At 36.7% G+C, this 24,570-nt stretch overlaps 1 protein-coding gene across 3 annotated transcripts; it reads right to left on the bottom strand.

Annotated features, from left to right (window-relative positions):
* Window positions 1–1,827: 1,827 nt before the first annotated feature.
* Window positions 1,828–24,362, bottom strand: RWDD1 (RWD domain containing 1). Of its 3 annotated transcripts, XM_005551655.4 has the most exons (9): window positions 24,211–24,362; window positions 22,873–23,000; window positions 21,690–21,803; window positions 14,751–14,816; window positions 10,311–10,441; window positions 6,146–6,289; window positions 4,699–4,831; window positions 4,156–4,218; window positions 1,828–2,122 (listed from the first exon to the last, which is right to left on the bottom strand). In XM_005551655.4, the coding sequence occupies exons 6-9, from the start codon at window positions 6,269–6,271 to the stop codon at window positions 2,001–2,003; spliced, it is 444 nt and encodes a 147-aa protein (XP_005551712.1). In that variant the 5' UTR covers window positions 6,272–6,289; window positions 10,311–10,441; window positions 14,751–14,816; window positions 21,690–21,803; window positions 22,873–23,000; window positions 24,211–24,362; the 3' UTR covers window positions 1,828–2,000. The 3 variants fall into 3 exon arrangements, with proteins under 3 accessions (XP_005551712.1, XP_005551711.1, XP_005551710.1); XM_005551654.4 differs by lacking the exon at window positions 22,873–23,000; XM_005551653.4 differs by lacking the exons at window positions 21,690–21,803; window positions 22,873–23,000.
* Window positions 24,363–24,570: the final 208 nt, after the last annotated feature.

Raw genomic sequence — 24,570 nt, 5'->3', positions numbered from 1 at the left:
ACAAAGCCAATGGTAAATATTTACTCTAGATGAAAATATCTGAGTTATTAGAACTAACAAGGTTGTCTTCATTTTACCATTAGATTCTGCCTTTAGGTTCTGAAATGGCAAAGGTAGACATCCACTTTAATACCTGGAGAAATATATAAAGCTAATTCTTAAAAATCACATGAAGGGGATGGGGCGTGGGGTATCATTCTTGACACTTCAAAGTTAAGTCTTGATTTCAGCACCACATTGCTAACAATTGCTTTTTTTTTTTTTTTTTTTTAACCTTAATTGAGCAGCTTCTTCCAGGTTCTTATGTATCTGCTGATCAGCTTCAAAAATATGGGAAAAGCAAAATCTTACATAGGACAAACTTTTGGATGTCTCCCTGCATCGAAATGCTGAACATTCCTGTTGTTATTCCATTCTATTGGTCTGGGATCAAGGTTGACGTGAAGATTCCTTGAAAAGTATTAAACTCCTCAATGGTAATTTTATCTTAAATCATTTGCTTTTTGATTATAAGGTCTAACTCCAATAACAAATGATTAATATTGCTGTCTGTGGGTATGTGGCATATGTATTTTTTACTGGAGGCAGCTCTTTATAATAGCTTTATAAATTTAAAATAGCACAAGTGATTTCCTGTTGGGGTTAAGAGTCCTCCAAAACTGTAGTGACTGAATAACTTGCACGAAGCCTGGCTTTCCTACCTGGAGCCACCAAGTCAATCATCCGAAATTACTACAAAGAACTCTATGTGCATAGATGTTAATGTGTTTCTCTTGCAGACGATGTACGACCACCAAAATTCAAACTCCTTCAGACTGGTTAATTAGAGAAAAGGTAAAGAAAATACCAAAATATATAGACTTCACAACTACAGGACAGTGGTTCTTAATCGAGATTGTGTATCAGAATCATCTGTAGAACTAGTATGAGATTTTGCTGTTTTAAAATTCAGATTGGGGATCAGTGTTTGTAAATCTAACCTGAGAGGGGCCTAGGAATGCATACCTTTTAGAAACTCCACAAATGATTCTAATTTAAATACTCTAAGACTGCTATGGTTTAGATATTTGTCCTCTCCAAATCCCACATTGAAATTTAATCCCCAGTGTGGTGGTGTTGGGAGATGCAGGCTAGTGGGGTGTTTGGGTTATGGCAGGTAGAACCCTCATAAATAGACTAATGCCTTCCTGTGGGGAGCAGAGGTAAGGGAGTTCTCACTTTACTAGTTCCCACCAAAGCTACTTGTAAAAAAAACCAAAAAACAAAAACAACCCTGGCACTTCCACCCTCTCTCTGGCCATGTGATCTCTACACACATAGTGCCCCTTCCCCTTCTACCATGAGTGGAAGCAGCCTGAGGCTCTCACCAGGTGCAGATACCCAATCTTGAACTTCCTGGCCATCCAGAATTGTGAGCCAAATAAATCCTTTTCTTTATAAATTACCCAGCCTCAGATATTCCTTTATGGCAATACAAAATGGACCAAAACGAAGGCTAAACTTCATTTTATTCCTGATCATAATATGGGCCTCCTGGTTTTGTGAAGACTTAAATTTAGTGTGCCTGGAGGCTAGAATCTAGATGGTTTAATGTGCTAGTCACCTCAGTTTTCTCACGCTTCATATAAAAGACAATGCTTGAAAACCAGAAGTAGCCACAGTCTCCAGCACAGAAATTCCAAGTTACTCCAGTTTCCTGTGTATAAACTCGCTCATGTGCACAGCACCAGCCTACCTTCAAGTCTTGGTGTTATAGGCAGGTTCTCTCTCAATATTAGGTGATTTTAAATATGTAACCTTGTGCTCACCAGTAAGAAGCCTTGAACATTTTATATTTGAAATTTTAAGGTCAGTTTATTAAGTTCAATGATGAAAGCTATCAGAAGAATATTCTCCTGAAAATAATTTTTTCTTAGAAAAAAAGAAAGGAAAACAAAACCCTCTGAGCATAGCCACAGATGCTGTGGCAGTCAAGCCTCTCTGCAGATGGGGACAGTTCATTAGTCAGCTGAGTCACTCTCTGGGTCAGCAGGATTATAGTCTGGATCATCTTCATCATCCTCCAGCTCCAAGTCATCCATTTCTTGGAACAAAGACTCATCTACCTCCACGTTGTTTCCAGCTGGAAAAAAAAAAAATCACCTTTAGTCTTATACTCAGAAATAAAAGATACAACTCATTGGCACTACCAAACCGAAATCTCTAAATATGCATGTGAGGTAGGAGTGATGAAATCCCAAACTATAATTACTACATATCATACCAAAAGTGATTTGTATTGGTCAGTAGAGACTCTGAAATTTTAAGAGCAACTTCATGTTTCCAGTTCATAATCTAAAAATCCAGTTATTAAAAAGAGCTTACTAGAATTTATAATGTAGCATGTTATAAGTTGAAGACAAGGATGATATGTTCTCATGGTTATAGAAAATTATCACTGACCATGGGACCTGTATGAGGAGTTACGTCTTCCAGTAGTGGCAGATAAGCATTGTTAAAGCTCAGCCATACTTGTTAATTAATTGATTTGATTTGATCTTCATTCTCACCCAGTTCCCCTTTTAACCAATGGTATGCCTTCAGTTACAATGTCTAAAGCCTATAGGAAACAATACCCAGGCTCTGCATTAAACATCTTCACTCTTCAGTGTGTCTGAAGTAGATAATACAATTAAGTCCTGGCCAAAGAATAACCGGCTCTGTCTAGGAGACATAGCAAAGGCATCATGGAGTAAATGAAGTCTGAAATATCTTCATGATAAATTTGAATGCACCAAGAAGAAAAGGAGCCAGGAGGAAGCAATTTTAGGTAGAAGTATATGCAAAGGGAGAGAGAAAATATAAGACCTTGAATAATTCTAACTGGAAGATGAAATTCCTGAGAAAAAACACCTGAAAGTAACATAGATGAAGGCCAGACTGAGAAAGACTGTGTAGGTCATTCTCTCCCTATAAGCAGTGGAAACCATCAAAGGATTTTAAGGAGAGAAATTTTATGATTAAATGTGGGTTTTAGAAATACCATCTCACAGGGAGTGACTATAGAATAGATAATGGCACTAGAAGGAGGAAGAGATTTAGGGAAATAATTTAAGAAGCTACCACAAAAATCCAGGTAAAAATGACAAAACATTTAAATCAGAAAAGGAAAAGGTATCAACAACTTTAAAATGTTGCCTGTCAGTAAAGGCCTAGCTTAGATTAGAAAGCATTTAGCAGTAAGCTGTATCAATACTGCCTCTTAACCTTCTTCAGCAGGTAATTCAGAACAAGGCTGAAAGGCCAGAAGCTAAAGGATTCCCAACTGGCAAGACAGACACAACAAAAGGTTAATGAAGTACAGAACTCTAGAGTGCTATCAGAGGTGTGACTGAGTATGGAGCCCAGTTTAAGAAAACACATGTAGGCCATAAGCTCCCAAGGGGAGAGAACTGGCCCATACTGTACTCTGCTGCATCCTCGGTGGCCAGGACAGTGCAATAAATATTTCTGAATGAATGGATGATGGATAGATGGAAGAGAAGAGGATAGGTGGTAGGAGAAAAGCACAAGGGACTAGATGCTCCAAATACATTAAGAGTCATATGAAAGGCTGGTGAGAGGGAATGCTAGACGTTAAACATCAGGTTTTTACAAGCTCCATGACAGACCATGGAATAGTTTTCACAGATCTGTGATACTAGAAATTTGAAGAAAACAGGTCACCTGAGTCACAATAACCTGGTTTACTAGTTGTGAGGATAGTGTGATCATCATTGTTTATCTATTTCTATCTTTGATATTGCTTAAGTTATCAAAAAATTTAAAATAATGTTGCTATAGAATTACAACATTCATTTCAACTGTATAAATTGGTCAACCACTAGAATTTATTCTCCAAAATGTATTTTTTAACAGCCTTGGGAGGAAAAAATGTACAATAAATAAAGTTCAGTTTGATTTTCATGGTTCAAAATTAAAGAGACTACATTATATATATGTGGAATTATTATTATTATTATTTTTTTAATAGAGTCAGGGTTTCACTATGTTGCCCAGTCTGGTCTCAAACTCCTGGGCTCAAGCAATCCTCCTGCCTTGGCTCTCCAAAATGCTGGGATTACAGGTTTGAGCTACTGTGCCCATCCTACATGTGGAATTCTAATATTATCTTACCATCCTCCAAGAACTGGATATCAGATGTGTCAAGATTATGATCCGTTTCAAATAGTTGTTTCCCTTAAAAAAAAAAGTATGTTTAATTCAAATGGCATAGTTTTTCTCCATTTTCACTACGACACTTAGAAAGCAAGTTTGAAAACCTCTTTTTTCTGTGAATTTCAATACATTTCTGAATGTATTCAGTAGCTGAGTGGCATATGAAACGTATCTGCATTAAAATGGAACAAGTGAAAACTCAGTCTGCCTTAGGGTACTAGAAAAACAAATGGGTTTGACTCTACTACTTCTAAGACATGATCCTGAATGTCCTTCTATCATAGGATCTAGCAATTATAACACTTATATCAAAGATAAGCCATACAAATTAATTACAAATTATGAGTAGAGAAATATCATCTGGTAGATATGTTTTCTCTTTTTGTCCTAGATGCCTATGTATATTATTTTCTTACAGAAATCTGACCAAATGATCCTCTTGCTATGTAAAAAATGATACAGGAGGGTTTAGGAAGAACAGGAATGGCAGGGGAATCATACCACTTAATTTATTTTTTCCTGCTTGTTCTTCTTCTTTCATCCTTTTCTTTTTAATTTCCAAGAGTTCTGCATCAAACTTGGCCTTCCAATTTAAGAAATTCTCAATTGTAACTGGAGTACCATGGAATAATTGCTTAGAAAATTAAAAAAAAAAAAAGTCACCAGATTAATGAAACAGCAGTTTAACAAATAAATCCTAATAGTATCTTCTAAATAAATAAACATAACCCCTTATAAGAAAAACAGAAAAATTAATGTTTGAATTTTTGAAATATTTAAACTGATTTCTGCCTGCACTGGCTACTCTCACTGGTTTTGGCAACATACTTTGGAGTAGTCCTTTTTTTTTTTTACTTATTACAAAAAACAAAGATAATATGCAATGTATTCACTGTATTTACCACCATAGCTATTCATTGTTAAGAAGAAAAGTTGTTGCTGTCTGATATGGTTTGGCTGTGTCCCCACCCAAATCTCAACTTGAATTTATCTCCCAGAATTTCCATGTGTTGTACGAGGGACCCAGGGGGAGGTAACTGAATCATGGGGGCCTGTCTTTCCTGTGCTATTCTCATGATAGTGAATAAATCTCATGAGATCTGATGGGTTTATCAGGGGTTTCTGCTTTTGTTTCTTCCTCATTTTTCTCTTGCCACCGCCATGTAAGAAGTGCCTTTCACCTCCCACCATGATTCTGAGGCCTCCCCAGCCATGTGGAACTGTAAGTCCAATTAAACTTCTTTTTGTTCCCAGTTTTGGGTATGTCTTTATCAGCAGCATGAAAACGAACTATTACACTGTCAATAATGACATGTTTTGAATACATATCAATTTCTAATACTAAATCATTGCTTTGTCACTTTATTTCAAAATATGAGGGTTTCTTTACATTTAGTAACTATTTAATTCACTGTAGTATAGGGGATTTATAATTCTAAACTCTATACCAAGCTTGTCCAACCCATAGCCAGAGAGCCACATGCAGCCCAGGACAGCTTTGAATGTGGCACAACGCAAATTCGTAAACTGTCTTAAAACATGTTTTTTTCTGCAATTTTTTTTTTAGCTCATCAGCTATTGTTAGTGTATTTTATGAATGGCCCAAGACAATGCTTCTTCCAATGTGGCTCCGGGAAGCCAAAATATTGGACACCACTGGCTCTATATCATAGGTGAAATCTTTATACTTCTTGGTCTTATCTGCATGAGTTTTACTAACTTTTACTGATTATCATTCATTACTCACGCTATGCCACCAACCAAATGAAGGACTTCTACAATTTTACTCTTAGTAAAACTTTACTAAAATTTACTTTTATTTATTTTTGTGATTTCCAAAAAAAAAAAAAAAAATGATGCTATTGATCAAAAAAACCCTCAAAACCCAACCAAGCAACCAAAAACCGATTTAAGAAATAATAAAAGAAAACAAGGCTTTTAAATATACCTTTTCAGCTTCTTCTGCTTCTTTTTCTTTTTGTTTCTTTTCTTCTTCTCTTCTAGTTTTTATCTGATCTACTATTTCATTCAATTTTTCTTGCACAGCTGTCACTAGAGTAAAAATCATCACCATACCAAGATTTTCTTCAGCCTATGTAACGCAAAAACGTGATGAGGAATAAACTCTCAGAAAAATAAAAGTCTATACATTTATAATGATTACTAATTTGGTTATACCCTATGTTCATACAGTTCAATAAAAGATCATTTAAGTGAGCATATATATAAATAATAATATCTTATTTGAAAAGTCATGTAAATGTGCCATATCCAACCTGAAACAGATACTGTATTTCAGCAAATTCTGTTTAATAATCATATAGGTAAAATTCAGAAAACTGTTTCCTCTAGTAACTAGCAACATCCTTTCTCCAGCATGTTTTCAGTATTTTAGATCTTTCTATTTTAAGAGCCGTGACAATGAACTGCATTTTGAGGCCAGAGTGATTTCTAAAATAATAGAATAATAAAGAATGTAAGAAATACTGTAGTTTATCTATATCAACCTTTTTTTCTATAGATTTGAAATGGTTTAAAACCAAATATAAAAGCATCTCAAACTCATGAAAAGGATATAACTCAAAAGGCTATTAGGAAGTTGGTCATTTGAAGGCAGAAAAAAGTAACAAGATAGGGTTCCAATGAAGAAGACAAAAATAATTTCAAAATATACTAGCCAGAATCTCAGTGCTAGAAGCAGAGATTACTAAACATTTCTTTGACAGGGTTGGCCTCAGCAGTATCTGAATAGGTATTGCATCTCCTGGGCCCTCTAAGTACTAGGCTTCAAGCTAGCTCCTACAATGCAATTCATTGGGGCTTCTCTGTGGTGTTTCTATGCTAACCATCCTATATCTATGACTAAACAAACTTCTCCTGAGTGACAAAACCATATTAAAACTGACTATTTTGGGGCAGTGACTTGATGTCCCACCATCATCTCAACACAAAACCATCATCTTCTCCTCAAAACTTATTCCTGGATGATCAATCTCCGCAAATCACACAACCACCCACCCAGCCTGAACATCCCCATCCCATCATAAGCTCCATCACTGCTACTGATCTATTCTTAAAAGTCATTTAAGTCTAGTCTGTCCATCAACACTGTTACAAGCCTAGCCCGGAGTACCAACATTTTCAGCTTGGAATACAAGAAACTCCTAACTGGTCTTCTTAAAAGCTATGATCTTAAAACCTAACATCAACCTCCCCTGACCACTCAATACATACATACGTAAACACACACACACACACACACACACACACACACACACACACACACACAGAGAGAGAGAGAGAGAGAGAGAGAGAGACAGAGAGAGTCACAGAGAGAACTAATCAATTTATAAACTGAAGCACCACAAAACTGATCTAGTCAGTCTCTTGCTTAAAACCCCTTCATAGCTTTGCAAACCAATCAGGACCAAATCCATATTTTGTGAACAGTTTAGAAGACCCTTCAAAGAAGACAGTAGCCTCTTTAGTTACGCCACTTATCACCACTAACTTCAAATCCTAAGTTCAATAAATTTTGTGTGACTAGAAGTTCTAGGAGAAATAATCAATCACTTGCTCTCTCTCACCTCAATATCCTTTAACAAGTTTGTTCGTCTACCCTGAAATTCTTCTACTCTATTTCCTGGCCAACTCTTCCTACAGCTCTCAGCTACTCCTGGAAGCTTCTCCAGAACTTTGTGTATGTCAACCCATATAATCTTATATTTCATAAGATTCCATCATAGCATTTTTCATACAGAATGGTTTCCAATTTGCTAATCCACACTGCTCACTAGAGAAAAAAAAATTCAATGAGACCAGGGATGGTGTCTTTCTTGTTCACTCAACCTAATGCTTGACACATTTCAATAACAAAACTTTCATATCCAATAAAAGTAGGATATCTTTTAGAAAAGTTAAGTATTTCAATAGAAAAGCAAAAAAATAATCATTCACATGGAAACTGGACAACTCAGAAGTCATACTAGTTTCACATCACTAGTATTTTTTAAATGCAAATTATAATTACATTCCATTTTCACCTTGTCATCATTTTATGTCCAAATGAAAATATCTGGTATTAGCATATGTGGGAAAACAGATACCACAATGACTACAGTGAGATCATAAATTGGCACAACCATTTTGAAGTCCAAGTTAGCAGTATGTATGAAATTATTAAGTATGCATTCCCTTTAATCCAGCAATCCTACTTCCAGGAAACACTGAACTAGTATACTCATCAGCAATTCTTTCTTTTCATTTATTCAACAAACATTTGAGTGTCTATTATGTGCCAGGCACTAGGAGTACAAAAGAGAACCTGCTCTAGGGACTTACAAGTAGTGATACATAAGAATGCTGAAAGAATTATATACTAATTCTTAATTATGTGTTAATTATATATCAGGCAAAAATGAGAGACAACTGTAAATTGTTTTAGAAAAAGAGTAATTACATATACATACAATGAGATTCTATACAATAACCAAACATAATGACTCATATATGTTTAACTGAAAAGATGCTCACATACATTATGTGAAAAAGAGGATGTTATAAAACATTACACATAAAATGATCTAACTTGGATGGGAGAGGGGGACTATGTATATAAGCATAAGGAAAAAAAGTCTCACACTAGATCACACCAAAATGTTAATAGACAATTAATTATACATGGTGGGTACAATTAATAATAATATTTATTTTCTTCTTCTTCATGATTTTTTGTATCTTCTGAGTTTCTGTAATATGAATTTATTATTTTGATACCGGAAAATTATAACAATTATTTTCTGGAAAACAAAGGACAAATATTCCCTGAACACACCTGAGGCTCAGGAAGGTGTCAAAGAAATCAAAACAGCCTTTTTGAAAAGAGACAGTTTGAGTACAAACAAAATATTAAAAACATGGAAAAATTCACTTAGACTATATAATTTACATTAAGGTGTGACTGACTGAATATAGCATAACCATCCCAGGTTCTCTGCAATGTTTTAGAAGATGTTTGAAGAGCTGGGCAAGGTGATTCATGCCTGTAATCCCCGCACTTTGGTAGGCTGAGGCAAAAGGATCACTTGAGCCCAGAAGTTCAAGGCTGCATGAGCCATGATCATGTCACTGCCCTGCAGCCTGGGTGACAGAGCAAGACTCTGTCTCCAAAAAAATAAAAATATTTAAAAAAAGATGTTAAAATTAGCATAACTTTATGCTAGGTCACAAGATGAATAGGGCCCAAGATCAGCAAAAATTCCTATCTGATACATCTTCTTTCACTCCTCATTGTACAACAGCTCCAGATATTTTTATAACATCAACATTTTGGTGACCACTGGTCTTTAGAATACGTAAGTCATGTCTAAGGTGGAGATATGTTTTCTGTCAATTCTTCTTAAACAAATAAAGGTAGAACTTCTGACTTTAAGATAGTGGTATAAGAATTTTACCCCCCTCCCTACTCTCTACTCTGAAGAGCCCCATGAAAACTCTACCCAAGCATGAGTATATTTTAAATACCTGCCAAGCCCAGATTATGGGTAGCCTATCCCACAATAAAATTAATCCAGTAAAACGTTTTTTAATATCCATTTTTATTTCCACACAAGCCTCCCCTCATAAAGGGGTCATAAGCCATTACTATTGTTTGTAAGCTTCGGGAGGAGGAGAGATGGGAGAAAAAAATCAATCGCTAGTACTTCTCTCAGACTATAGGCAACTAGCGTGTAACAAGTCAGAGAGGGAAGAAGTTTTAATTTTTTAAAAAAGTTGAAAATTGTAGCTACATATGGGACTAGGCATTCTAAAAACCAAATCAAAACACTGTTTACAACTTAAAGTACCCATTGGACTTTTTATCACTCATGATATGAGCGAAAAAGCCATGGGGCTGACTGAGTTTCAAGCAGGGGCACTGGGACAAACTCTATTACTCAAATTTTAAAGGGACAGTAGGAAACAAAAATAAAGATGCTCTGTGATTATGTATCATGAATTCTGCTTGGTCAATGTACTATTTACACAATAGCATTTTCTAACTCTTGAAATTAATATGTAATATTTAAGGCCAACAAATGCTGCTACAAAACATAAAATTATTATTTCCTTACCTGTAATGCTAGTAATTTTAAAATGTCTGAGACATCATTATCTTCTAGGTTTTCCTGGGAGAATATTTCATAAAGGGGAGCTTCATCTGGGTATTTTTCACTGTATGTAAACTTGAGGGTAGTCTGGACAGCTAAGACATAAGATAAGAGTTTGATGTGAATACCTTAAAAATATACAGGTAGATACCTTTGTTGAATCAGTAAAAAGTAGCACAACAGATTTTCCTATGAAGAAAAAGGTAAGAGGCCAGATGGATAATCACTAATGTAAACAACACATACCACAAAGAGATAAGTGAAACAAATCATGGAATTACCAAAAATCACACTTACACATGAAGCACATTTACCACTTACTGGTATTTTACCAGACTGCATGTCTGAGAAAGAGGATGAATAAACACCACTCATTAAAAACCTTTCCTAAGATAAACAAAAGGCACTGAATACAACACATTTTTAAAAACTACTACCGTATGCTGATTTTCAGCCTCTACCAGAGCCAGTTCCTACCTGCAGAAGATCTGGCTGTAGCCCTGGAATCTATATTTAAATCCACACAATGTCAGCAGGGCTAATTAGTGGCTGGATGGCACCGTTTTGACCTCGACAGTATAAAAGGTTGTATGGGAAACTTTTAACCTAAGTCATCTAGATATTCTCACTCACTCTTTAAGACTGTGTCAATTTACGGATCTCACACTTGTACGGAAGTAAAACTCCTATGGGCATGTCAGTGCAAGGTGCCTCTCTGCAGCGCAGGCCACTGAGTTCTCAATTCCACCAGGCAGTCTGCGACTAAGGAGTAGTACGAAACATTTTCTGTTAAGACTTTTTATTACAATGATCTTTTTCCCAGAGTGCCATCTTTTGTGTAACTCACATTTTATATTATTAAAACCTACTGATTTTGATGAAGCAATACAAATTTATACTGCTCTTCATGGACGGGGAAAAAAAGCACCTTAAAATTTGCAGGTTTGATATTTTATTTTTCATGTTATGATATTAACAAGGAATTTTATGAACCAAAAATTGCAAAAGATTATGTGTTAGACGTCAGTAAGAAACAGTATCTTCTGGCATTTTCCTTTCTTCTTTTATTAGCACATTTTTAGTTTTATTGCTGCAAGAAGATTTTTTTTTTTCATTTTATTTCTTCCCCAGCTTTCTTGAGGTATACTCAACAAATAAAAATTGCATATATTTAAGGTGTACAATATGATGTTTTGATATACATATATATTGTGAAATGATTATCAGAACCAAGCTAATTAACATCACCTCACATGATTATGATTTGTGTGTGTGTGTATGTGGTGAGAACACTTAAGATCACCTCTTTTAGTAAACTTCAAGTATACAATACAGTATTATCTATAATTAATTACAGTCATATGTTGTACATTAGATCCCCAAACTTACTCATCTTGCATAACTGAACCTTTGTACACTTTGGCCAACATCTCACCATTCCTATTACCTCCCAGACTTTAAACAATCAATGCATTAAAGAAGAAATTTAAAGGGAATTTTAAAAATATCTTGAGACAAAGGAAAATGGAACATGGCCAGGCGCTGGGGTTCATGCCTGTAATCTCAGTACTTTGGACAGTCAAAGTAGAAGGATGATTGCAAGTCAGAAGTTCAAGACCAGCCTGGGCAAGAGAGTGAGACCTCGTGCCTACAAAAAATTAAAAAATTGAGCTGGGAATGGTAGCATGTGCCTGTAGTTCTTGCTATTTGGGAGGCTGAAGGTGGAAGAACTGCTTGAGCTCAGGAGTTGGAGGCTGCAGGGAGCTAACAGAGCACCATGGCACTCTAGCCTGGGCAACAGAGTGGGACCCTTGTCTCTAAAAAATATTTAAAATTTTAAAAATTAAAAAAAAAAAGAAAATGGAAACACATCATACCAAAACTTATGGGCTGAAGCAAAAGCTGTTCTAAGAGGAAAGTTAATAGCAATAAATGCCTACATCAAATAAAAATAAAGTTCTGAAGAAACAATTTAACATGCCCCTCAAAGAACTAGAAAAAGAAAAAATGGCATGAAATCAGCACAAGGAAGAAAATAATAAAAATCAGAACAGAAATAAACGAAATACATTAGAAAAACAATAGAAAAAGTCTAACAAAACAGCTAGACTAGAAAAAAGGGAGAGGACTAAAATAAATAAAATCATACATGAAAGAAGATATTTTATAACTGATATCAGGGATGGGGAGATACTAGTTATAGGATAAAAGGTTTAAGACAAGATGAGTAACTTCAGGTCTACTGTAGTGCATTATTATTACAGCTAACAATAATGTACTGTATACTTAAAAATTGCCAAGAGATTAGATATTAAACGTTCTCACCAAAAAATTAAAAAGTAAATTTAAAAAATAAAGTTTATCATTGTGGCAAATTAGTTTCTTCCTCTTTTCTATCAACAGAATTTTATACTTGATTTGTTTCACGTGCATTATATCCTGAGAATATTCTTTAACACTTAGTGTACATAGTTAAAAATTAATTTTCACCATGCAGGTATATTAAAATGCATTTAACCATTTAAAAAACTAAGTTTTTTTTTTTTAAGTAACATTTACTGATTCTAGTGTAAGTAAAAGACATTCAGTAGAGAAAAGTTAGGAATAAAATAAGGGAAAAATAAAATCACAAATAATCCCATTATCAGGAAGAAATCGCTATGTCCATTTTGGTATATTTTAAGTATCTTAAAAATATTTCATAAAACTACATTTTTTATCTACATTTTAGACAAAATTTTATTTATAGATGGATGAAATTTTGCTTAAAATGTACATATTCATATATAAATATAAAATCTCAAAAATGAGAATACTTCCAAGTCTTTATGCAATACCATCATATTTCCACTTTATGTCACTGTTTATTAGTTAAGAAAGAAACAATGATATTACAAACATCCTTGTATGTATTATTTTGTATTATGATACTGTGCTTAGAATAGATATCCATAAATACAGTAGTCATTGTATCAAAGAATATGAACATTTTCAAAGTCTCCTGCTTCATGAGTCCAATAGTTCTCCTGAACATGTGTATTGATTCGTATTCCAAAGAGCATAATGCTATCTGCCAATACTAATAATTTACTGGATATATTATTTCAGCTTGCATTTTTAATTACCTGTGAGATTGTTCTTTTAATGCTACCTTTAGAAATTGTACATCAATGCCCTTTGCCCACTTTCCTACTAGTTTGTTCACTAAAAAGGAGTTTTCGGGAAAAAAAGTACAATGCAGGATTTAGTTTCAAAGAAATAATTTTGAAAGTATGGAGGATAATGCACTGAGTATACTTATTTTATAGAGCTATTACTAGCTCCTAATAAAGCTATTACTCAGAATATGGGAGCTCTCACAAGACATTTTTATATTTTAGTTTTCCATTTCAGCATAATCTTAAAGAAAATTTTATTTGGATTATTTACCCGTGAGCATCACCGCACCATTCTGGAACCTACAGTGGCATCATATGAAGCCCAAATCATGCCACTGGCTTATTTACAAAGGAAAATTTTAAATGGTTTGAAGAGCAGTCAGTATAGTACTTACTTCATGCTTTACAGCATTATAGAAAATTTTTTAGATACCAATCTGCAAAAGCATATTGGTTATCAATTTGGTAGTAAATAAATGTATTCAATATCCTTTTAATTCAGATTTCAATAACGTGTGAATGCAAACCTCATTTTCAAGTACACTAAATAGATTTGGAGTTATCAAGCAATACCATAAAAGTTGGCTATTAACGACTGCTCCTGGCAGAATTTAGGTTTCTAGCTTCAAAGGGGGGAAAAATGTGTAGGGTTGTTAGTTTCAATTTACATAACCTTTTTATCAAATTATCAACTAATGTGACTAAAAATAGAAATAAACTTCAGATACCATTCCCCCAAACAACTCCAAATTTAATTTAATATTAATTTATTGGTTTTTATAATTATATCATTTCAAAAGAAAGAGACAGAAACTTGCAGATAGGTGTATATCTAGCCCCATTTATAACAGCAAATGTCCAGTGAACAATCTAAATGTTCAGAGAAGAACAGCCATGAAAAAATAAAGGAACCACACAACCACTGAAATATGTTTGCACGCAAAGTATTGCTTTGAACAAAACAAAAGTCTCCTACCTTTTCTCCATCTGCTATATTATTAATATTACTATTTCACTTTTAAAAACTAAGCTTATTGTGCCAGACTATATTTCATTAATTTCCTCTCTATTTCCCTAGAAATCATGTTCACACAGTAAATTCTGACTAGAAATATACAACATTCATAGTAGATTCGTAACAGCCCCTTAGCACCTCCACACTGGCAATATCCAGCATAATGCCTACAGAATGAGTGAAATTCCTGAGAAGCTTAGAAAAACCACAAGTATTTTTTATGAGACTTACTTTCATCATTTTCTCCAGCCTCAGATGTCACAGTAATGGTGAAGCTGGGTGGATTTTCTGATAATACTGCAAGAAAATACACACAGAAGTTATTGAAATGCCTTCTAAGGCAGATGCTTTTCCTTATTAGCAAATTATCAGTCCTGGAAACTGGTCCCTAGGCTATATTTCCATTTCCACAAATACAGACTAAACAGAACACTGAAATGATAAAATTACCGTCAACTTTCTATTTAAATGCAGGGTTGTCTTTAATCTGGAAAGAAATAACTATTTTATAGTTATATTATTTTAATATAATATAACTATATTATATATAATAATATATAATATTTTTAATATATTTATATATAATATATATTTTTTATATATTTTTATATATAAAATATATATGTTTTACCAAGTCAACTAAAATAATTAAGTAGTTTACCTTTTATTTTAAAATCTCCACCTATACATGGAAAATTACATTCTTAAAAAAATCCCAAACATAATGGCAAAGTTTCATGTTTCCCACCTGAAACTACCCACTGATATTCATGTTTCACTGATTTTTATACTTAGGTATTGTGAGATATAACTCAGAATCTCCCTAACAAACAGTAAATACTGATTTGTTAAAATTAGTGTCTTCTTGCTGTCATTCTCTACCACATCATCTCTAAAACCAAACTTTCTTTCACACATGCTTACTAAGCCTCTACCATCTTTCACAGAATTATAAATCAATTAACTATGAATGTAAACATCAGATTGCACGTAATTTACTCAGCAAGACGAAACATGTAAAGCAACATTTATATAAATAACAAAGTTTTGTATGTCATTTTATAGCCTATTGTCTATCTAATACTAATCTCTGTTTATTATCTATTCCTCAACAAGAACGCTGTAACAACTCTATGAGAGCTTCTAGATCAGTATCTGGCAGTATCTAGAAACTCAATTAATATTGCCCCAATAAAAGAACTAAATGAATAGAATGAAAGGAGGAAAAACAGCAACGAAGAAAACTTGTACTCAGAACCATCTGAAAAGTAAACAAGGAAACTTCAAGCCACCAGGAATGGCTGCTAAGCCTATGAGAAAAGCCTATGCCTCATTTGCTGTCCAGGAAGCACTGGTACCTGTTAAGGCTGGCAGCAGCTCTGCAGGCTTTTTCAGAAATGAAAGAGCAATAGATCACTGAAGAAGCAATCATGGAAACTATTCAACTTTTCCTACCTAGGAACTTTCTAAAGCCATTATAAATATATACTATCAACAGTATTTTCTGGCTGGGCACAATGGCTCATGCCTATAATCCCAGCACTTTGGGAGGCCGAGGTGGGCGGATCACTTGAAGCCAGGAGTTCGAGACCACCCTGGCCAACATGGTGAAACCTCATCGATATTAAAAACAAAAAATAGCCAGGCATGGTGGCGCATGCCTGTAATCCCAGCTACTCCAGAGGCTGAGGCACAAGAATTTCTTGAACCTGGGAGGCAGAGGCTGCACTGAGCCAAGATTGTGCCACTGCACTGCAGCCTGGGCGACAGAGCAAGATTCTGCCTCAAAAAAAAAAAAAAAAAAAAAGATAAATAAAAAACCCCAAACCAATTATTTTCAAGATAGATGTCTTCATTTTAATTGAATTTAAGGTACTTTAAGAAATGATGAACACCTGTGATTACTAGAAAATTGTTAGATAAAAGACTCAGGAGATTCATATTTTAATAGGTCTTGGGGAGTCCAGCCCATGCTGAAAAAAGTTTCAGCCCACCGAAAGGTTATTATAATAGAGCCATAATATAGTTGGCCTCGTCTATATTTTAACAAATACATGTAAAATATAGTTGATGTATTTCATTCTTATTTCCTTTCATGACCAACTTTAGCAAGTCATGAAATGTAAACACTGCAACTATAGAAATAAGGGATCAGCCCAATGACATTCCAACTTATTACCACTTTCTAGAACTCCCTGAAGCTATAGGTCAGGGGTAACCAATACTCAATTACAACAGGTAACATTTATTGAGCATCACTTTGTGCTTGTGCTATGCTATGCATTTACACGAAAATCCTGTACTTCTAGCACAAGACCATGATTTATACTATTACTATAATTCACTAAATTTTCAATGCCATCAAGTATGAGATACACTTTACGTACCACTAAGAAAGAAAAATAAGCTGCCAACTAAACCGACATGTAACTGATTATAAGACGAGTCCATATTTCAGAGATGTTAAATGTAAAATATGTCTTAAAAATAATTAAATGTGGCCAGGTGCCGTGGCTCAAGCTTGTAATCCCAGCACTTTGGGAGGCCGAGACGGGCGGATCACGAGGTCAGGAGATCGAGACCATCCTGGCTAACACAGTGAAACCCCGGCTCTACTAAAAAAATACAAAAAACTAGCCGGGTGAGGTGGCGGGCGCCTGTAGTCCCAGCTACTAGGGGAGGCTGAGACAGGAGAATGGCATAAACCCGGGAAGCGGAGCTTGCAGTGAGCTGAGATCTGGCCACTGCACCCCAGCCTGGGCGACAGAGCAAGACTCTGTCTCAAAAAAAAAAATAATAAAAAATAATTAAATATACTATCACCCCAATTTTACAGATGTGGAAACTGAGATACAGCGCTTTTAAATAATTTGTCCAAGGTTATCAGGTAGTAACTGAACAAACAGAATGAACTATATAGAGCATCATTTAAAAAGAAAACATATTTCCAGCTGAGAAATTCCAAGGAAGTCATTTGAGCTAGGCTGTGAATCATGAGTGGCATACTGGCAAGCAGAGATGGAGAAGGGAAATGCACTTGAGGGCACCATGGAAGCAAGGGCCTAATGGTGGGAAAGCTAAAGATATATATACGGAATAAGAAATTATTCCGTTTGCTGAACTTTTATGTGAGCGAAGAAAACTAGGTGAAAATACAGTTGAAAGTTTAGTTGTACACAATCTTTTTTTTAGCAATAATCTGATCAGAATTGTTCTCAAAACATAGGAAGACAAATCTAACAGCGCATAAAATGAAAGGAGGGAAACGACTACAGGCAGTATGAAACTAGGTCACTATTGCGATAATCCAGGCAAAGGTAATGAGGTCCTGAACTAGGACGGCAGCAATGGGAATAGCGGAAAACGGTGGTGATGATATTTTAAGTTGGCAGGCTGCAGGCTGAGCATGTGATGCAACTAACAAATATGAGTAATAACAAAAAAAATCAGACATGATATATTTTAATGACACTTCAGGACTTTCAGTTAGAAGTGTTGAACATGCAATCAGAAATGGGTGAATGGTGGTAAAGAGAGCTGGGTTTTAATTCAATTTGGGATCATCTACACAGAGGTGATAGCTAAAGCTATTAGACTAAATGAGATCATCAGAAATGTAACACAAAGAAAAAAAAGCCAACATAAGCTTTGTAAGGAATCCTCAATTTGGAGAACAAAGTAAGAGGAAGTAGTAACAAACTCAAGAGGTAACAGTGTTATGAAAATCAACGGAAGTGAGTTTCAAGAGCAGGTGAAGAATGATTCTCCTCATTCTACCCCATCCTGCCCACTGTCTCTTGTCAGTTTCCTAGCAAGCAGATTTCATCACATTGTTACCTGCTTACAGCAGCAGTTCCCTATCCATATACAGTGTGTTGGAATGAATTGTGAGAAAGGGGTAGAATCACAGCCAGCACGCTAAAAAATACGCATAACTCAGTCTATTTCATTTGTGAAGTCACCCCACCTATTAGAATCTGAGTCTGATGTGGCAGTGTCTACAATATGCACTATATGGTCTGTGTGGGAATAAAACAGGCAATGAACTATTGCCCTGTCAGATCACATCTAAGTCCCTAACAAAGCCCTCTGTGATGTGGCCCCTGCTTATTGGTCAAGTCTCATTTTCCCTAACTCTCACTTCTCACTTCATGTTCTAACAATACCCAAATAACTTGTCCTTTGAACATATTCTGATCCCTCAGAGTCCTGCTTCTGCATATGTGCGTCCCAGGCTGGAATACCCTTTCCCTAGTCTCATTTACTTGTTAACTTGTCCTGCTTCTGCATATGTGCGTCCCAGGCTGGAATACCCTTTCCCTAGTCTCATTTACTTGTTAACTTGTCATTACACCTAAATTTTCCAAAACAACTCATCCCCTCTCCCTAAATGTATCTGATGTCTGTTTCCCCAAGCTGAGATCCTAAAAAAATGCATATAGTAAATATCTGGTAAATGAAGAAACCAAAAAATATGGGAATGTTAGCAAGAATATCAGTGAACTGCCAGACCTGGGGAGCCAGATAGAACAGGGAGGCAAGATGGACCAGAAAGAAACTGATGAACTATCAATCCATGAGAAATCATGAGATGCATGTTCAATAAAAGCATGGGAACAAAAGAACTAAAGTGTACAAAGGTTATGGGAAGGAGTAATTTTCAGGGGCCAAAATGTTAGAGATGGCATTTTCAAGGTGTGGCAATGCCCATGTGCAGCTAAAAAAACGTGGAAATCAAAATCATTAGTGGAAAGAGACAAGAAATTATGAAGCCATATTAGTGGAAAAATCAACTAAGATGGTATTTCTAGTAAAGAGTATCATATGTTTGTTTTACAATTATAAGGTATAAGGTATTTTCACTCACATTATTTCTCATTAAACAGATACAGTGACTAAGGCTTGGAGAGGCTAAGTGATTTGTCCAAGGACACTACATAAAGTTGCCACTATAGAGAAAAAACGTGAAGCAAGTACAGCAAAGAAAAAAGATTTTGGGAAGTACTGCTAAAAGTCCCCCAATATCCACTCTCCCCTTATTTAAGTTATGCCACTTTTAACTCAGCATACTGACTACCCAGAATAAAGACTACATTTCCCAGTTTCATTTCCAGCTAGCCCTCACCAAATGACTAAGTTCCCACTAAAAAGATGGAAGTAGATATGCCCTCTGACAGTTTCCAGGAAATTTCCTTAAGAAACTTGCCTTCTCTCACTTCTCTCTGTTCTTCTTCCTTCCTTTATTCATCCTACTTCCAGGAAAGGGAATGTTACCATCTTGGCCATGAGTGTAAGACTACATCTTAGGGATGACAGAGAGCTACATTAGAAGATGGGTCCCTGAGGAGTTCTTGAAATAGAGCTGCCACAACTCTCTTGCATGTGCAAGAGCACATAAGCAAGAGCAAAATAAGTTTTTACCTTTTTAAAAACCAATGTTATTGGGGGTTTTCTGTCACAGCTGAATCTAATCTTATTAAAATAAGTATTTTTTAAAAACAGAAAAAGGGATATTTCAAAGTTGGGCAGTAACTAAAATAGGGATGGGAAAGTTAATTAATTGAATTCACAGAAATAGATAATTCCTAAGTTCTGATAAAAGACTAATCCCATTACCATGCATTACTGTGAGTTAGGGTAAGTAGAAGAAAGATTAGTCTTCAATAAGGATGCCAGACTTCTACCACTGTAAGTAATTAAAAATACTTTTGAGGGCCGGGCATGGTGACTCATGCTAGCACATGATGACGCAATCCTAGCACTTTGGGAGGCTGAAGTGGGTGGATCACTTGAGGCCAGGAGTTCAAGACCAGCCTGGGAACATAGCGAGACCCCAATCTCTCCTAAAAATACAAAAATTAGCCAGGCATGGTGGCACATATCTGTAATCCCGACTACTTGGGAGGGTGAGGCAGGAGAACTGCTTGAACCTGGGAGGTGGCAGTTGCAGTGACCCAAGATGGTACCACTGCACTCTAGCCTGGGTGACAAAGGGAGACTCTCTAAAAAAAAAGAAAAAAATTGAGAAAAAGAGTAAGCTGGGCCAGATGCAGTGGCTCACGCCTATAATCCCAGCCCTTTGGGAGTCGGAGGTGGGAGACTTCCTTGAGGCCAAGAGTTCAAGACTAGCCTGGGCAACAGAGTAAGACCTCTGCTGATACAAAAAATGCAAAAATTAGCCAGGCATGGTACTGCGAGCCTGTAATCCCAGCTACTCTGGAGGCTGAGGTGGGAAGATCACTTGAGTCCAGAGGTCCATGGCTCCAGTGAGCTGACTGGGGCACTGTGCTTCAGCCTGGGTGACAGAGTGAGACCTTGTCTCAAAAAGGAGAGGGAGAGGAGAGAGGGGAGAGGGGAGGGGAGAAGAGGGGAGAAGAGAGGAGAGGGAAAGGAAAGGAAAGGGTAAGGAAAGGAAAGGGGAAGAAAGGAAGGAAGGAGAGAGAGAAAGAAAGGAAAAAAAGAAAAAGAAAAGAGAAAGAAAAAAGAAAGGAAAGAAAGAGAAAAAAGAAAAGAAAAGAAAAGAAAAGAAAAGAAAGAAAGAAAGAAAGAAAGAAAGAAAGAAAGAAAGAAAGAAAGAAAGAAAGAAAGAAAGAAAGAAAAAAGAAAGGAAGGGAAAGAAAGAGAGGAGAGAAGGAAGGAGGGAAGGAGGGAAGGAAGGGAAGGAAGGGAAGGAAGGAAAGGAAGGAAGGAAGAAAGTTAGCTGTTGGCCATAGAGGAAGGGCAGAGAGACGTTAGGGGACAGATGGTGGTGAAACTGATAGAATTAAAGATTTGTCAAAAACAGGGATAAAGAGGTAGAAGCTAAAAGGTACATTAAGAGATACACAAATCACCTTTAGTTTCCACAAAATATGAGAGAGCCCATATTAAAATAAGCACCTCTGGTTGTTAGGGAGTGTCTGACCTTTCAAAAAGTATGACTTAGAACAAACTGCTTTTACAAGATGACTTCTTACCTATCTCAAGATACAATTATAACTGTTAAATGTGAATGGCTGCTGCTTAGAGGTACTGATAAAGAAATACAGGATTATGTACTCCTCTTTGTAAGGCAAACAGAATTAAGGAAACTTGGCTTTTGGTTAACCTGATGCCAACAAATTTGTTTCAATAAAACTCCCCACAGCCAGAGATTTCAATACATAAATTGAAATAACCAAATTCTACTACCTTAGCAGGACCTTGTCAAGTGAAGAACTACTGAAGGAGAATGTGGTATCAGGAGAGTCCATTTATATTTTGGAAGACTAGTTGTTAGGAGGGTTGGATCAATGTGCAATCAAGCTACAGAATAGGCAAAAAGAAGAAATTGTATTATGATTTGTTATAACCACAACAAATGCAACACTGGACCAAAAGTACTTTGCAAATAGTCAAAGCAATTAATTCTGAGGTTACGCTAAATCTATGTGCCTACGTCTATGGGCTGGACTGTGCCTCTTCAGCATTCACATGGGGTTACGTGTACTTAACAAATGCTTCTTTGTCAGGCACTCAGTCGTCCATTTAAAAAAAAAAAGTATATTTCCTTCATCAATAGCATTGAGTATTAACCAAATTTAATAATTAAATGTGATTCAAAATGAAGTTACAAAACCTCATTTAGTGTTCCTTGGCCAACTGACACAAGCAAGATCTCTTTCTTAAACCTGGCATGAGAATACAAAAGTATGGAATCATAAATACAAAAGAAGGCTTTAAAACAGCAAATCTTGCAAATCTCCAAGATTTTAAAAGATCAGACATGGAAACATTTTATTTCAAAATCCTCTGCCTTTTCCCCAAGAGGTTTCATAAAGAACTTGATCACTAGGAAGGCAACGTTCCCTAAGAACTATAAATAAAGACATCTCATTTTAATTTATTTATTGCAAAGCTTGTAGAACTGTTGACAGGAGTTACAGACAGATGGCTTATCTGATAGTGCAGAATACCTGAATGCATCAAAAGATTCATAATTGTCTTTTATTACCCTGGCTCAGAATCCTCAAGCACTTGGGCATCTGATAAGAATTTCACATAGTGAACTATACCAGAGCTGTCAGGGCCTAGTACAATTTGAAATACCCACAAGATTATTTCAGGGTTAAAAACCAAAAAAAAGGTATCAGTTTTATAAATGCTTATATGCATAGAATTTAGTGAGGGATAGCTTATGTCCAAAGAAATGAAAAGAATAGCATATCCTGCTTTCTTGACTCTGCCTACAGTGTTCATATCTATTATGTTTCCAAAGTTCTGGAAATGACCAAACATGATTAAGAATATATCCAACAACTGACCCTATATTCTATTTTAGACACAGACATATAAGCAAGGATAGAGAAGGGAGCCAGACTCCATACACACTCACCCAGTTAATGACACTCTCAAACCCCTCTTCACTCATCCCCTTAACATCCTCACAGCACAGATGTACTGCTGGTGAGAGAGAACATGAACAGGACTGGAGCTATACAGGGATAGCTGAGAGACATCTGCCTGTTGGCAAAGCAGAACAAAATTTGCTACCATTGCAAGCAGTGATCAAAAGGTGGAACCAAGAAAACTAAGCTAAACGATGAAAGGGGGAGGGGTTGGAGTTTATGAGTTAAAGTAATATACCTTCCACAATAAATTCTGACTATCAACCATAGGCAACACTCAAAGGAAAGGATGGCGAATGTAAATGCACACACCTAGTTTCTACTCACTCATATTGGCTTTATTTGGCCGCTTCTCAAATCTCAGAGGAGCCATATTGATATAGTTATGTAGCATTTTTATAATCATCCGAAGCATGGCTTAATAGAGAAATCTCATCCTCTAAATTATACCTAATGAACTTCTCATTACAATATTTTACATTAGCCCAACCTATCAAGTAATCTTCTGCTCTCCCCAATCTCAGCTGGAGCTGAATCCCAAGTCCCATATGTCTGGAAGGTGAAAGAACAGGCAGGCGTTCCGGACGTAACTCTTAGTACCAGCCCTGCCGCTAACTCGCTGGCGTACAGTCCAGAGCAAGCCACTTAGCTTTCCTGAGCCCCCAAGACCTTGACTTGTAGCAGGATCCCCAGGCTAGATGATGTCTAACCTCCCTTCCAATCTAACAACCTATGAATTTATAGCGGAACGAAAATTTGGGCCACATTATCCATTAGGCATTCTACTGAATGCTAGATTTTTTTTTTTTTTTTCTCGTAAGAAAAGAAACCCGACAGACTTCAGGGACTATACTACTCTCAAAACCTATCTGAGTAACTGAGAACAGTACTCTGAATCCCATAAACTAAAACAGCATCGTATGAAAAACAGTTTCTACCTTAATAAAGGTGAAAATGTGAAAACTAACATCCTTGCAGCTGTGGAAAAACGAATCTCACTTGGAGTATCTTTTCTCTTAATGTATTATAAATCTCAGGTTGCTGTAGGTTACACAGAAACCAAAGTAACCCCGACTCAATTTTCAGGCCTGACACCTTCCAGCATCACCCGGACTTTTAGATTTCAGGGACAAGCAGAGAAGGGGGAAAAAGTCACTGGGTTGCTGGTAAGTGACTGAAGAACTTGAGAAGAGTGGAGGGCAAGGTGGCCGCGCGGCCTCACGGTCCCCTTCTCCACCCCAGCCTAGGAGGCCCAGAGCTGCGGCGGCTCCTGCCCGTCCCACTCCACCTTGGGGCGGCTGCAGGCTTGCGGCCGCGGAAGTCACCTGTGAAGGAGTCAGGGTAGATGGACTCCAGAGCCTCCAGCTCGTTGCGCTGCTCCTCGCCGTAATCTGTCATCGTGGCTCTTGCTCTTGCCCATGGATTGCCCAGACACCTAGGCGGCGCGCAGCAGCCCAGACAGCTGCAGCGCCGGGAGAGCGGGCGGCGGCCAGGCGGGCGCAGGCGCAGAGTCCCCGGCTGGAAGGCCCAGGGCCCAAAGCCAGACCCGGCCTGCTTAGCTACAGTTAAGCGCCGGCCTCCGCCTGCTCTCTACTTCCAAGTTCGACTAGTTCTGCCTGGCCAGGGGGGCACTGATTTGCTGCCTGTCCCACACTCGCTCGGGACTTGCTGGGACGGTGCGCGCG

This window comes from Macaca fascicularis, chromosome 4 (assembly GCF_037993035.2).
Source record: "Macaca fascicularis isolate 582-1 chromosome 4, T2T-MFA8v1.1".
NCBI lineage: Eukaryota > Metazoa > Chordata > Mammalia > Primates > Cercopithecidae > Macaca > Macaca fascicularis.
Note: the sequence above shows the minus strand (reverse complement) of the source record. Positions and strands in the feature narration are given on the sequence as shown.

Bases quoted from the DNA above. Each gene is read 5' to 3' on its own strand.
- RWDD1 (XM_005551653.4), bottom strand. From the start codon at position 24,283: ATGACAGATTACGGCGAGGAGCAGCGCAACGAGCTGGAGGCTCTGGAG. The intron at 14,817-24,210 runs GTGACTTCCGCG...ATTTTCTTGCAG, and splicing joins CTACCCTGACTCCTTCACAG to TATTATCAGAAAATCCACCC. The intron at 6,290-10,310 runs GTAAGGAAATAA...TGCGTTACATAG, and splicing joins TAAAATTACTAGCATTACAG to GCTGAAGAAAATCTTGGTAT.